The following is a 16,010-nucleotide window of genomic DNA, read 5'->3' on the forward strand; positions in this document are numbered from 1 at the left end:
GCAATGTGTTTCTATGGCTCTTTATTTACATGGTCTCATTTGTCCTTTATTCATAACTCTTACAGTAGATATGTACAGATTTTTGTTCAATCACATTAAAAATATTACTCCTCTACACATGTATAAAAAAAACTCCAAGAGACATTTCAAAGACAATTTGCTTTGTAAAGCTTCTAGCTAGAAGTTTAATCAGTTGGTGAGCTCAACTTTGAGCAGCTCATTCTGACAAACAGGAAATATGTGCGTCCTGTAATTTATTTTAAGTTTATTTAATTCACTTGGCATTATTACCGTGGAGTGTTTAACCCAAGAATCAAATAATTAGAGGATTCCTGGCTATCGGTGTTATCTTCAGGTTGAAGCCCTGACATCCTACTGAAAGTCGGCTTAAAAACAGCTTTGCTTTGAGGAAACTAATTTCTCCAATCTATTGAATTGTACATGAAGCACCTGTCATGCAGAACTTCAAAACATTCTTCAACATCGTATATTTTTTAAAGCAAAAAAATAAAAGTCTTTATGGCTTGGCACAAAGCTCTTTTGGTAGCCTACCCAAATTGATGTTGGACATGGGAAATACTACAATACAGTGTTTTGCAAATGCTAGAAGATAATTGTGATATCAGATGATAACATGACACAGGATCCCAGAAATAGAGGGGCACTCAAGATGTCAGGGGAATCAGATGTGTGACTACTGACTATGAACACACCCACACTGTGTTTAAAAGCTGCTGCTCTTTTTAAACGTAACACCTATTTCACAATATGTACAATTCAGATGAGTCTCACAATCTTTTGGAGCAAATTAATGGTAATCTAAGGATCATGAACCCCTCCCAGAGGGAATGGCTCAGCCATATCAATGACAAATATTTACAATTTATTCATTCATCATGGAAGACATTTGCTTTTTTCCTTTCCTAAAAGAACAGGAAGGCCAAGACAGCAGAATATAGACAGTCAGACAGCAGACAGACTCGCACACATGCACACACACCGTCGTTTCACGACAACATCTCTCAGATATGAGTTTCACCTTACAGTCAGCCTTTCACTCCCTCTCTACTCTCTCACACAGGCTATAAATACAGACTCCTATTAGTCCTGTGTTACATTCTCCCACTCAACCCCCGCCCCTTCTCTGTCTCTCACACACACCACAGAGCGAGAGAGCTGCAGTGACGTATTGCTGGCTATCTCATTAGACGATATCATAAAAAGCCTGTTGCCACAGCAACGGCTCCCTGTATTTCCATGGCAACAGGCCGCAGTGTCAAGGTGGTGCATTTTCCCCCGCTGAAGGGGGAGGAGTCAATGACGGCCAATTGTGGGCAATGGAGCAGCCATCAGGATGAGAGGAGGAGGATGAGGAGGAAGATGGTGAGAGTTGGAACAGTCTGACCCCTGCTGGTCACATCCGGGTGCTGCAGATAACATCCTGGAAAAAAAAGGGATGTTGGGCAACGGGTATGAACATTTCTGAATATATTATTGTAATGACAGCGGATAGGAAAAGATGAGGAGTGTAATGAATATGCATGGTGTTAAACTCACGAGGATGAAGTCCGTCTGTTCCTTCCCCTTAAGAATATGGAGCACTGCATCATGAACTGTGACAAACAGCCTGCTCTTTGGGATCGACTCTGAGAAGAAACCTGCCATTTCCAGCTGCTCCACAACACAGGCTGATATTTGAGCACACAGACAGACAGAAAAGCATGCATGACATTAAAGCGTGAGAGGAGAAGCATTTTGTGATTATAAAATTAAATATGTTTGACGTTTCTGACAGGGAACAATGTGGCGCCACTGAGGCTGAGACCTTGACGCATTCATTATCTAAAGCTTCAGTGCTTTGACTCCACATTAAGGACATTAACTTTGTCTATGTTTTGTCTGGTGTGCCACTCACCTTGGCAGCCCGCTAGATAGACGTCTATATCAATCTCTCCAAAGTCCCTGAATGTCTGTAAGAAAAATACAGATATCGCTTTATATTTGTTTCTGACGTATATTCTTTCTAAGCATAAAAGCTCTCCTTGGTCACTTATTTACATTGGACAAAATATCTGATGATTCAGTGTAAATATGTGTGGCACACACATACATTTTTCAAGGTCTTCACAGCGACTGTATCCACAAAGCTGGTTGTCGAGATGTCCAAGATGATGCTGTGTGTGCCAGAGGCCCCTCCCTTCTCCTCGTCATCTTGGTGTGACACCTGGGTGATGCTATCATCACCATGCCATGCCGTGTCTGAATCTGAGTCTGACATTGCTGTGTCATGTTTGTAGGCCCAGTTTACTTGGCCTTTACTGAAGCCATTTGCAGAGGTTTCTGTCAAGCTTAAGGCTACACCATTCCCCTGACTTTGTCCCTTCAGTCCTGCAGAGACATTTTCCTCATTTTTCTCCTTCAAAGAAAGGGTGCCATTGGACAGGTTGCCAACCGCTTTTTTTTGCTAAAAGGTTGAAAGGGTGGAAATAACTATTAGTGACATTTAAGTTCAATTCATAATTTACTTGAGGTGTCTTTAAACGTGTCATTAAGGTAATCATACTTGTTTCTTTGCCTCCTTTTTAGCTTTCTTTTTCTCTTTCTCCTGTTCACGCTTCAGCTTTGCGTCTCGCTTCTTCTTCGCTGTCAGCAGCTTCCCGATTTCAATTCCACTCTGCACAAAAAGCCGAACATCACATTAGAGAAAAGAGAAAGTGAGACAAGTATGAGAGAGAAAGCGAGATAATGAAAGCAATTAAGGGTGCTGTAAACAGCAGAAGGGGACTACATCTTGTAATCAAATGCAAGCCTGCACACAAACACACACCCACATTCATGGACACACATGCACACACACCTTCTTTTGCAGGGCCTCCGAGTACATCTCAGCGTTCGTGTAGTAGATAGTTGCGGATGAACGGAAGATTTTAATTCCTGGAATCTCTTTGGCCTGCAGGGACACATCATGAAGAACAGTTCAGAAACTCACACCATGTTCTGCTTTCATCTGCACTTTTTTATGTCCCTCAGGTATTGCTGGACTAAATGGAGCTCTCCTACCAATTATTGATTGCAAGTTGGTATAACTCTATCCACAGTGTTCGTCTTAAAGGGTCAGTTCAACCAAATTTTGAAGTAAAATCATATTAACCCTTAGAGGTATCTAGTAATGCAACTAGTTTTGCTTTTGTTTGCCTTTTTTTGTAATTCAAGATTTCTGTTACTACCACAGTTTAATGAATGTGAGTGAAATTTTGTTTGTGGCACACAGCAATGAAAAAAAAATCACATTTGAACAAGACTAAGAGTCTACAGCCATGCTCGAAGCTCTGTGAGGCTGTACTTGGGCACAGCGGTGCTATTAGCTAAATGCTAGCATATAATGTTCACCATGTCCACTATCTTAGTTTAGTGAGTTAGCATGATTGCTAAGTAGCACTAAACACAAAGTACAGCTGAGGCTTCAAGCATGTCATTAGTTTTACAGGTATTTGGTCATAAACCATTTGGACAATTTTAAAAAAATACCTGATGATGTTAGTGTATGGAAAATTAATCAATCAGTTCCAATTCATCGTGAGGGGGGCATGAATGTCTGAACCAAATTTCCATCCAGCAGACACATTTCACCCAAAACTACAAATGTAAACCTCCGTCAGAGTTAGGATTCGTCATCTGGGAACCATGAATGTGTAAAAAAATAAATTGTGCCAATCCATCTAGTAGATGTAAAAATATGATTAGTGAAAACTCTGAATTGCTGGAGGCTCTACATGAGGGGGATTGGTCCTTTGGGTGCCATGAAAATCTGTACCAAAGTTCATTGCAATCCATCCAGCAGTTGTAGTTGTTGAGAATTTCAGTCTTTTCAGACCGACTGCCCTACAGAACAACACTGCCATCCCTAGAGCCATACCACTAGCATATCATAAACATCGACAACTACATGGAAATGGTCCCTCTGAAAACTGTTGACAAGGAGCTCTGAAGATTATTAAACTTGGACATTGTTTCTGGAAAGACATTCATCACTGTTTTAAAAGGTGGCAGTAGAATTCTAAGAGGCAGATATCTCAGAAATAATAAAACCAAAGCTATCTACCTACTAAATGTTTCTTCATAATTTGGGTGTATTGACCCTAACTTTCAGTGGATCAATATAGTACTGAGGATCTTTCTTTTATTACTAAAACATTCTTACCTCCTTGTAGGTGTCTACGTCCAGATACAAGTCAGTGCCCTTCACTTGGCCTAAGATAGAGTAGCGGGGCCTGAAAGATGTTAAAATTACAAAATTACTCCTCTGAAAATCTCATCAGAATATCATATTTATTTATACTTAATGTTGTATAGTTACAGTTGCGTTCTGAAGATGAAAGTGAGCATGGAAAAGCCAACGGAGACAGCCAGACCCAAGTCCAGGTTGAGCAGGACAGTGCTTGTGAATGTTACCAGCCACACCATCTACAGGGCAGCAAAACACCGACAGTCAGCGGGGTCAAAAGTACTAAACGGTTCACACGGTATTTAACTGAACAGAACGGCCCTTAAAGAGGATTTAGTCTTACCAAATCAACCTTGTTGGTCTTCCACAGTTGAGGCAAGTCCTCGAACTGCTTAAACATTCCTTTCAAGTTCACGAACACGATTGTAGATAAGACAGCCTGAGAAGCACACACACAGATGTATTCACGTATACACACATCCTTATTTGCTATTAAATAGCTTACCAAGAGACATACTGATCATTAGAGAGGAATGATAGAGGAATCAGAGTGTTACCTTGGGGAGGTCCTCAAAGAGAGCACCTATTTTCAAAACCGTGATCAGTACAATGACGGACGAAATCACTCCTGCAACCTGACAAAACACACACAGACACACACACACACACACACACCGTACAATAAATGACTAAGCTGAACGCAAGAATAAGATGTAATCAGAGATATTTGTGCTGTTAGTGACAGATCTGTTTTTGTGTGTTTACCTGTGTCTTGCCCCCTGTGCTCTCCTGGACGAGGCTGCGAGACAAGGAGGAAGTCACAGAGTAACACTGAAAAAAGCCGCCAATAGTGTTACTGAGACCGACAGCAACCAGCTCCTAGAAAAAAAAAAGCAAAACAGAAACAAAATTTCAGTTGAAAGTAATAAAACGCACCTACAGGTTTGACATTTATAGTTGAAGCTATTAATATGTGACTTTGGTCAACCTATGTCTGGACTCTTCAGTTCAATAACATCAGTATACTGTTCATTTACTTCATGGTCATGTCAACACATCACTGACATGTTGAGAGCGGTGCCAAGCATATTTAAGGTACACTTAATGCATAAAGCTTGTTTGGCATTAATGATTTAGCAGGTCAGCTCTTAGAGGCTCTGAGTGCTCTCAGCCTGTCTCTCTCCAGAGCAGAATGATCTCAGTCACATGCCTCTGCAAATGTGTGTATGTATGAATAAGTCTGTGTGCAATAAACAAGAATAAGAGATTTTAAAAAAGGAGAAGTAGTGAGTGTATGGGTTACTAGAGGTTCTGACTTTTTATGCATCTGTTTTCAAGGGAATATTAATCATTTTTCCAATAAAGTGAAGCCATGACCTGATGTACTAGCAAAAAGAAGACAGCACAGTTCAATCTCAGGCTGTGGTTTGGCAAAGAGCGAATAATCAGATGAGAAAAACTTTGCTTCCCTATCTCCATTTTATTCAAACAACATTTAAACACACCTCATTAATTTTCATCTGATGGATATCATGTAACCCAAACTGATATTTGATCTATCTTGTGCACATAAACTGCAAAAAAATAAATTTACTGGAACCGCAACTATGCATGTCAGCCATGTATGTGTGGAAGGAATCATTTGTCACATGATGTTATGCACTGGGAGATGTTTGAGGCATTATAACATTTGGAAATGGACTTATATAATTACTGGCTTAAATGCATCTTTGGCCAGCTCCTTAAGAGCTTTGGGTGATCCAATTTCAGTCTGTCATTACTATTGGGATATAATCCAGACGTTCATGATGCATTAAATGACTTTAGATGAGGAAATAAGAGGAAACCTCTTTTCTTTTTTTGCCACGCTGACAGTAAAATAAATAATCTGCTCTTTGCAGCTTTAGAAACAAAAGACAGCCATGATTAAAAAGATTTTGTCAATTTAGTAATTAGTATGGCATAAAACCATTTTTGTTGTTGCTTTTGTCACGCTGTCATGGCTGCAATTTGAATCTGAACGGAAAGAATTTACTGCTTTTGTAATTCATGCCAAAAAAATACCTGAATTAAATTGATTTAAACAGAACTGAGTGACACAAACAAATAGATGTACAAAAAAACAACTCTGTTGCTGGGTGCAGCTTGATCCAGGTCGACTTGAGTAATTTTTCCACTGAAATGACAGTCACCTACTGTGATTGAACAGAGTAAAGTCTAATATTAGCCCAAGTCTGAGTCAGACAGGAACAGAGACTCCAAGTATAACTCTCACAGTTGTTTGTGAGTGTGTGTGTGTGTGTGTGTGTGTGTGTGTGTGTGTGTGTGTGTGTGTTTGTGTGTGTTTGTGTGTGTGTGTATGCACAAAGGCTCATGTGTGTTTGCCTATGCCTCACCTGGTTGCTATCCACCTTGTAGCCATGTTTGAGGGCAAATGTTTTGCCCAGAGAAATATTGATGGCATAGCCCACAATGGCAATAGCAAAAGCATCACCGATCACCTGTGAGAACAAAGTCGCGTCAGGAGCACGAGGGGCCTTGAGCCTGGAGCAGGAGGACAAAGTGAATGGTTCAGGCTTTTATAACTGTTATCTTGTGAAGCACACAGAGTCTTCACACACACAGCCCACTCTACAAACAGCTCAGGGCATTAGGGCAACTTGCATATTTGCTGCGGCTGTTAAAACATCTTGATAGTAAATGTAATGGAACTAATAAGCTTCTTGCAAGCTGCTTTCTTGACCTAAATGTTGATGTGACTGTCTCCAGCAGCATGTGCAACCTTTTGTTGAATCCAGTCTTGCCCTTATAGGCTGTGTGTAGCCTGTTGTTACTGTTAAATACTGTATCTCACACATTCTGCAGCTGGCAAACACATGAACTTTCTCAATACTTTAGAGACGCCCAAACCCTAATCCTTACCAAAAAATGACTAAGCCAGAATTCAAAAGCTGTTGGTTATCTAAAATTAAAGACAAACACGAGGAAAGCTCGGAGTAGCTTTTATATGTATTACAATAATCTGCACTTATATCCTACGTTTACACATCTCTGTATCTTGCCTTCTGGGGGAAATTCAACCCACTTATTGACCTTTTCCACCACAGGAGCTTTTCCAGGAATCTTTTTTAGAAACTCACACAAACATACACTGTGACTCTTTGTTGCTTTGTAGGGTGTGTTACCGTTACTATGGCTTATCAAAAGCTCCACATACAGTATCTGACAACCAGGAAATTTGGTGCATTCCTATCTGTGTTCTTGTAAACAGTCTTGCACTGACAGCTGTCCTGTCTCTCACCTCTCGCCCTTTTGTGTCTCTTTCTGTTTGGTACAAAAACACATTTGTAACATTTCAAACTCACAAAGATACACTTACCCACTGGGAATCTCTCCAACCACGTCGATGTTGTAGTCACTAGTAAGTCCACAAAAGTGGGTGATGATTGTTGCTGCAATGATCTGATTAAAAAAAAACAAAAAAACAAAGGCACAAGGAATGTTGGTTCAGTATGTGAGGTAAATTATTACTTTACCTCTTTTTGGCAACAATCCCAGTCCAGAATGATCACTGTGGTTAAGATGCCCCCTGCTGGACTATCAGAGGAACACATATGTTGAACAAGATGGAGTACTCACCACTATGAGCTCTATTGGGATAGGCATAGGCAGCTTCTGTCTGTAGCAGGCATTGAGTTCTTTGACTACAATGAGAACAGTGAGCGCCACCAGACTGACCACCAACTCCGGCACCTTAGTCTGAGGTAGCAGCCCGCAAATATCCAACAGAGTCTGTGGGGAGAAGAGTGGTGGACAGTGGATCAAGTTAATGCACATGTAGTCTAGAAAGCAACAAAGTGTCCACAGGTTTAATGGTGGTCTTCCTGCTGGTTTCACCATCTTGCTGCACCAAAGTAGAAGGAGTGGGTAAAATTATAGAAATGTCCGTAACACTTTATGGTAACATACCATGTAAGATTTGTAAGAAAGCAAACATTTTTGGCAAAGACAGACAGGATATATATGTACAACTATGACTGGAGAGTTTTTTTGTTTTAGCTTGTCCCTTTAACTGCAGATTTAACTATGAAGAAGACATGAACATCATTAATAACTCACTTTCCCAGAGCCCTTAGTTGCTATTCTCCACCAGTCCACCAGATGTCCTCAGACCTCTCTCCTTGCTTTCCAGATCCTGCCACTCCCATCTGCCCTGCAGTCACTACAATCGCCTCATTCCCCTCACTCGCCCATCTCCCCACTGGCACCTAATCCCCTCATCAGCCACTTACTTCATATACAGGCCCAGATCCTTTGTTCCCTTGTCAAATTTTTGTTGTCATGTTGCTTTTTGTCAGTGCTTTCTAGCTTCTGTTTTCTGTTACCTGGACCTTTAACATATCAGCACCTGCTTGCCTGTCTTTTCCGTCTCTCATCCCTGCACCTCTGTGGAATTAATACTACTACTGTTTGGACTGTTTGGACTTGTCAGCAATGCCTGTGAGCTTTTGTATCCTCATTTTTGACAATAAACTCGCTGAACTGTCCCTGCCTGTCTCTATAGTCTGCATTTGGGTCCTTCCTCTGCTGCCTACTACAAACCAACCTACTGCGACACCCTTCTTGTTTGCTCTTTGTTAAACTTCCAGCTGTGTGTCTTGTAAGTAAGATTCATTGTGTAATATCTGATTCAATTATCACACACCATTTCTGTTGAGATATTTGATGGATGTTAATCATTTTGTGCAAAGCTTAAACCATGAGATATTGAGATTAACAATACTTGTGCCTACTGGTGCACTGTGTTTCTGTCACTGATTACCATAATTTCCGAAACTTTTCCCTGTGCCACATTAACACAGTTTTGCAGTGTTTGTGACTGATGCTTCAGAAATTCAGACAGCAATTATCCAGCCTCTTTGTACCTTTGTACCTAATGTTGCTTTGAAAACTCATTTTGACAAACAGTTATAGTTTATTCTAATGGGCCTTTTTTCAAGGAAAGCATTTTGACATATCACAGTAGGAAAAGCACAGTTGTAAATAATAAAATCAATAATGGCTGTATTCCATGTAGTTCCTTCGGTCTCAAGGCCCTGGTGTTGTGCATGCTGTCACACAGTTATGGTTGACTGGGACACTTGAATAGAACATAAAACTGAGCCATCGTTTGTTATTCATAACACATGTGCTTTTCCTACCATGACAAGTCAAAATGTCTGCTGTGAAAAAGATCATCCTTATATGAAGTATAAGTTGCAATTCCATATGGTAAAATGTGCTTCTCAGGACTGTGTGGGTGTATATAAACTGGGCCTCACATTGACTGACAAACTCCTCACTCTCCTGTTATATTGCACCTGTTAGGATGGAACAGTTTACACCTTTATGGTAAATATTACTGCATAGCATTAGTGACATTATGTAATTCCCTGCATAACTCCACCGAACTTCAACCTGAGCAGAGATCTGATCAGTCGGAGTAATTGTGTAATAAAATTAGTATTAGCTCTTGTTTATTTGAGTGCAAGTACCTCGAAAATGCAATCAAGCTGTAAAAGTCATAGTTAGTTACAAGTTTAATATAATTATATAATTATATAATATAATTATATAATAGTTTTTTGAGACAGTTCTGTCTGTTTGTTTTGTTATTGTGTGCTTTAACCTGTTTACCTGACTTGAAGATCTGCCAATTTACGGTCTCCCCCTAAGGAGCTCAATGAAATAAACTTTTTCTTCTTGTCTTTTTTATCCTTGACAATTTGATTATGTTGGGAATGGGTGATTGCAGGCTTTTATTTTTGTCAAAAATGTCTAACTTAAAGAAACCTCTGACAGTCCCGACATAAACTAAACATTATCAAGTTTTATTTACTGTAGAGCAGTTGCATTATCATGTAATGTGTATTTATGTCCACCCACTGTGAGTCTGTCAGTAAATCTCTGGGGTCCCATTTATAAAACAGTGAGTAGGATCTACACTAAAAGTGTAGGTGCACACAAAATGGCGTGCGCCAAAAAATAATAATATTTATATAACAGTCCGTACGCACGAATGCAAGCATATTTCCCTTTACAATGCACAGTTCACCTGGAAAGATGCACACGTGGATCAGCCTCATATCCAGCCCTCTACACGCCCACATTCAATCATAAATGGTCAATGCAAAATTATTCAGGAATACTGATTTACCTGTGTTTCTTTCGCCAGACCAATCAGTCTCTTTTGAGATGCCTAACCAATCAGTGTCGAGAGTCAACGCACGTGCCCTTTCGCTCTCTTGAGCTCGGTAGCTGCTGAGGAAGGACCGCAACCGTCGTGAACGGACTTTTACTGTTTTATTTCCCCGTTTTCGGACTTATTGAAGTATTGAATTTATGTGTGTAACCAAAGAACAACCATATACAACTTCAATAAACATTCCAGTGGATCGTAAAGTCATACATCTCTGCTAAAGTTCTCACCACACCCTGCAGCGGCCTGTAGTTAACCAGTTTTAAGTAGTTTTTACACCACACACTCAATATCATATCTAAAATACAACAAACACTGCATTCATTATATTTACTCCAAAATCCAGCATACAGGTGTTCCTCTAATTTACACAGTCCATATACGAGTGCAGGAGGTCAAGATATGCTGGTGACTGGAGAACGTGTGTGTGGCAGCCACCGCAGTGTCTCCAGTGTGCTCTGCGCCTGACAGCACAGTCATGTTCACACAAAAACTATTCGAAAACTAAAATCATACCTGGTGATATATGCACAGTATTGGAAGATATTAAAATTAGCCTGCAATTAGCGCTCTATTCTGCAATTATTTTGAAGTTACGTTTGATGTAATGTTGGATTTCTACAACCGATGATGATCATTTCATCAGTCATTTGACGTGGTTGAGGTGTAAAGGAATCATTATATTCACTCTTAATATCGGGGAAAGAAGAGCAAGACTTTCTTGAATCCTGCCACTTGCAACATCCTGACATAATTGATTTCAGCAGCTGCTGTGCCGCTTCTCAGCTGAGCCTCCCCTCTGCGCTCCAGGTGAGACAGCGCTGATTAAATGTTTAGCGGACTTTGATTTAAGGTTTGAGTTTGCTTCTATCTTTTCAAACTGAGATGCTTATGTAATAGTTATGGCTCATTACATCTGCAATCACAGACACTGCTGGTTTGAATGTTTATGATAGTGTAGGTTTATAATTAACGTTTGACATTAAATGAATTATATGTGTGAGAGGATTAATATATAATCTGGCTTCAATTCACCACCACACCATCTGCATCGCCACTCTCCAAAATGTTTGTATGCGTGGGTGAGAGTTTACGTAGCCTACAGGTGCGCACATTCTCCCGTAAAGTTTGTTTTTATAGATCAAATCTTTTGTGTTGGAAGTTGCGTACGCTTCCTTCAGCCCCCGTTTTGTGCGTACGCACTGGTTATAAATGAGATCCCAGGTGTGTATGAGTTGTGTAATACATGACATACTCACATAAATCAGGGAGAGAGGACCAGTGAAGCGAGACGGTTTGACTCCAAACACGTATTTGAGCTGGGAGACGCACACATGACATGCAGATCCTGTGGTGTAGCCACGAACCAGCGGCTCAGACAGGTAGGTGACCACGAAACCAAACTTCACCACACCCAACAGGATCTTACGAGGGGTAATGAGAGAGACAGTTAAGCAAAAGTAGAAAATATTCATCAAAATTGTTGCTTAGCGCCTCAATACATTTCAGTTTGGCAAAAATGGACAAACACACACAGACACACACCTGAAAGATTCCTGACAGGACTGTGAGGGCGCATGCTATCTGTACTCTGTAGGCATCTCGTTCATCAATGTCCACATCTGATGTCCCATTGGTGCCATTTACCATAAAGTTACTGTCTGGTGCCAGCCTCTCCGTCACACTCCCAACCATGATACTGATCACAGCAAACGTACCTGAACATAAAAAACACAAACGCACACATATTTATGCACAAAGACTATCCGTGTTGCCATCACCTTTTTTTCTTTCAATTCTTTCATCCACCTGCACACATTGTCTCACTCACCAATGGAGATGTGTCTGGAAGTACCAAAGATGAAGTAGATCAGCACCGGGTAGAGGGAGGTGTACAGGCCAAACACGGGGCGAAGAGAGGCCAGGAGAGCATACGCCATCCCTGGGGGCAAAAAAACAGTCAGTTGCCCAAATTAACATAGAAACAGGTTTTGCTTGCTGTAATCATTCCTCCTGGTCATACTGATAAAAGTTAAGAGTTTATCTGAAGATAATACGAGGCTTCTGAGTTAGTCAAATAAAGTGGATCTCTTCCACAGTTACAGTTTTAGTAAACCGTTCCCTCTTTGTGTCTCAACAGTGTTTTCCTGTTTAGTTATAGTTGAAGGATTGTAACAGAAAGAGGAAATTTGTCACTAAAAGACTAACTCTTAAAGATATTGACTTGATTTGACTTATTTGGACAGCTGAAGCCTCATATTATCTTCAAATAAACTTTGAAATATATTTTTGTACATACAGAGGCTTGTGGATTTTGGCCCCCATCGCTTACATTGAAAGTGCATTATGAAGGGATCTCTTAATAGTCGGTATGGACAGGAGGAATGATGACAGCAAGAAAAACATGTGTCAGTGTTCATTTGGCTTCTGACTATTGTTTTAAGACAGACTTTAAAAAATGGGAACCTTAGCTTAGCATAGAGACTGGAAACGCATGTAAACAACTAGCCTGGCTCTTTCCAAAGGTAACTTAACAACCCCAGGAAGTCACTGCACCAGGCCAAGAAATAGTCTGGCACATATTGGCCCCCGTAAACCACATTTTTTTTGCTCACACCAGTTTTTGTACAGACTAAATGAACAAGAAACATGTTTATGGTCAACTTTAGTAGTACTATAAAGTGGATTTTGTTACCTTTGGACAGAGGCAGGCTAGCTGTTTCCCATTGTTTCTAGTCTTTATGCTAAGCTAAGCTAAGCATCTCTTATCTGTAGCTTCACCATAATGACCTGATGAATATGACAGTGTTATCGATCTTCTTATCTAACTCTTGGCAGGAAAACGAATAAATGCAAATGACAGGTTTGCTATGTTTGTAAGTTGCAATGTAGGTAAACTTCAAGCTCGCTCCACTGTACACATTCACACATACAAACCCTGCGGTAGATGCATGATGCCCACACTGCAGCCAGAGATCAGGTCTCCCAAGGCATTTTCTCTGATGGAGTACTTAGGCAGCCAGCTGAGCACAGGCACCCAGCTCTGCGCTGTCTTTTTCACCCTGGGCACCGAACACCTGTGACAGTCAGTCCAGAAATACACTCACTGAGTATCTAATACTGAGGTCACTTAAACACACAATTTCACATCCAAATTTTTCACTGAGTGGGGAGACTGTGTGTCTACCTGCAAAGTCACCTAGAAAACATGTCTGAAGTTTTTAGCTTTAAAGTAGCAATTGTAAAAAACAACTAAAGTATCATCAAATGAGACATGAGAGTTGTAACACCTGCTACAGTTATTATCAGTCGGCCTTGTAAAACAGTGGCCCACTGGATAACACCAGCATGTCGTTATGCTACTCTTCACTACATATGACAGATTCAGTGTTGTAGTGAGCTGAATATTAAAATAGAAGTCTGCATAAACAATATTTTGCCTAGAAACACAAACTGAATCCTCCTCTGCTGAAATGTTACAAGATCTCCATTCATTCATTGCAATAATTGAACTGGAAACATTTGGTCTTAAAATATGTCATGTGCTGTTGTGATTGGTTAATATTTATTTAAGAGTCTTATATGATGTATCAGAAGTTATTATTGAAGCGTCCAACTAAAACTAAATAAAAGTGTGAACTCATCAATCGTCATTAAATGACTCAGATGAAACTGTTGGTCAGTCTTTTTTTAATCATCCCCATCATGCTTTCACACACAAACACATTTACAAGCATGCAAAACTACATTCACACCTAAACACATCCTTTTTGTCAGTATGCATCATTGTGTATCCAGTTTTATAATCTGCCTGCACACCTGACTCTCATCTCTATATTTACCTTAGGTACTCTTTCACATTATCGCCCAGGGTTGATTTTTCGGTCCATGTTCCTTTTTGTGCCACTTCTTCCAGACGTAACTCACTCAGAACCTCCCGTCGCACAAAATACTTCACGGATGAACATTCCTTGTCCTCCATGTCAGCGCCTGTTTGACCAAATTCAGCAGACACTTTGTGAAGCTGATGTCTTTCTCAGCTCCTTCTTTTCTGCCTGAGGGTCCTCTTGAATGGAAAGGCCAGTTACAGTTGCACAAAGACAAACGCCGTGCAGTGAGAGTGAAGCCTCCTCACTGTTCTATACTGATTGACAGTGCTTGTTTTTTGGACTGTGGGAGTGACTGTCCCTTTCCTGCCCTTATAAGAGAACAACCCCCCCATACACACACCTGAGGTAAAGTGTGTGTGTGTATGTGTGCTTTTTTTTGAATGAAACCCTATGGTGGTTAAGTTAATTAAAACATCAGTTGAAAGGTTGAACTTTGGTAAACTGTAAAAACTGGTAAAACTTGATGTGAGTGGCACACTGAAACACACACACACACACACACACACACACACACACGCACACACAGATGCATGTGAGAACACACACATCTTATCTTTATGGCTGCTTATGCTCACCCAGGAGATAAAGTAGGAATAGTTTCATTGTCAGCAGCAAAGTCATGACATATTGTGCCACTGGCATTGCCCAATATGTTTTATGGAATTTAGCAGTCCACATTTTTTTTCAGTGTTCACTGAGACTAAAATAAGTCCACTCTGCTGATAACCAAAAGGAGACCCTTTTCCTTAACTGAATCAAATGGTTCAGTCTCTCTCATACCTGTGTCTTTACTACTATTTAAATTGCATCTGTACTGCCAGTTTTTGTCTTCTTGTCATCTGTGAATAAAGAGACCACTCGACATGATAATTTTCTAATCACAGGACACTATAAATATACTGTAAGGTCACTTTCAGTCACACATAACATGTTAAGTGTCAATACTAAATAAAAAGAATTTGTACTTCTTACTAGACATTGAAAACAGAATAAAAAAAAAGAAAACACATTCTCAATATAAGAACAAATTCAGACCTGCACAGATCATATGATCCTACACTTTATGTGCATGTGTCTGTCTATATTTAAAAAGGACCTTATATAACATTCTAACCTCAAAACTTGGTAGAGAAAAGCACCAAGTTATATTTACCTTTGAACCAGGTAACCTTAAAACACAAATTCATCAGTCACCCTCCTGACAGGCTCCTTCAAATCATCTATTTATGTTTACGTTGAGCTGGTTAACGTTTAATAGGGTCTTAATAGGGTCAAAGTGACTTTCATTATTGATTGAGGTTTATCTTGTTTCTCAGAATGTGAGAAAAGGGGCAGCATACTTTGAAACGTAAACAGAGAGGTGATGGATGTTTGAGACAAGTAGGTTCAAGCTGGATTACCTAGTTGCAGGAGAACTCTAAATCTGATCAGGATCCCATTGATACATACATGAGCAGTTTGTAGCCCTCTGACAGCAAACTGCCTTTGTTGCCTTTGACAAAATGCAGTATTTTTCCTATCCACTCGAAATCTTAAACCTTTTGTAGATTCTTTTTTTTCACTCTCTAGCATTACTATTTCCCTAGATCGCACCCTACAGTCAGCATATTAGTGATTCTTACTCGACAGTACACATACAGCAGGTTTTCTGCACATC

The 16,010-nt window shown here is 40.1% G+C and overlaps 1 protein-coding gene across 1 annotated transcript; it reads right to left on the reverse strand.

The window, feature by feature from the left end:
• Nucleotide 1: 1 nt before the first annotated feature.
• On the reverse strand, nucleotides 2-14,656 carry LOC122982191 (solute carrier family 26 member 6-like). Its single transcript, XM_044351294.1, has 19 exons — nucleotides 14,306-14,656; nucleotides 13,401-13,540; nucleotides 12,295-12,405; nucleotides 12,009-12,181; nucleotides 11,723-11,887; nucleotides 7,865-8,017; nucleotides 7,605-7,687; nucleotides 6,622-6,769; nucleotides 4,991-5,104; nucleotides 4,783-4,860; nucleotides 4,569-4,664; nucleotides 4,358-4,464; nucleotides 4,202-4,271; nucleotides 2,858-2,950; nucleotides 2,564-2,674; nucleotides 2,111-2,464; nucleotides 1,916-1,970; nucleotides 1,558-1,688; nucleotides 2-1,441 (listed from the first exon to the last, which is right to left on the reverse strand). The coding sequence occupies exons 1-19, from the start codon at nucleotides 14,443-14,445 to the stop codon at nucleotides 1,415-1,417; spliced, it is 2,349 nt and encodes a 782-aa protein (XP_044207229.1). The 5' UTR covers nucleotides 14,446-14,656; the 3' UTR covers nucleotides 2-1,414.
• Between the last annotated feature and the right edge of the window lie 1,354 nt (nucleotides 14,657-16,010).

The sequence above is a fragment of the Thunnus albacares genome, chromosome 5, assembly GCF_914725855.1.
Source record: "Thunnus albacares chromosome 5, fThuAlb1.1, whole genome shotgun sequence".
In the NCBI taxonomy this organism is placed as follows: Eukaryota; Metazoa; Chordata; class Actinopteri; order Scombriformes; family Scombridae; genus Thunnus; species Thunnus albacares.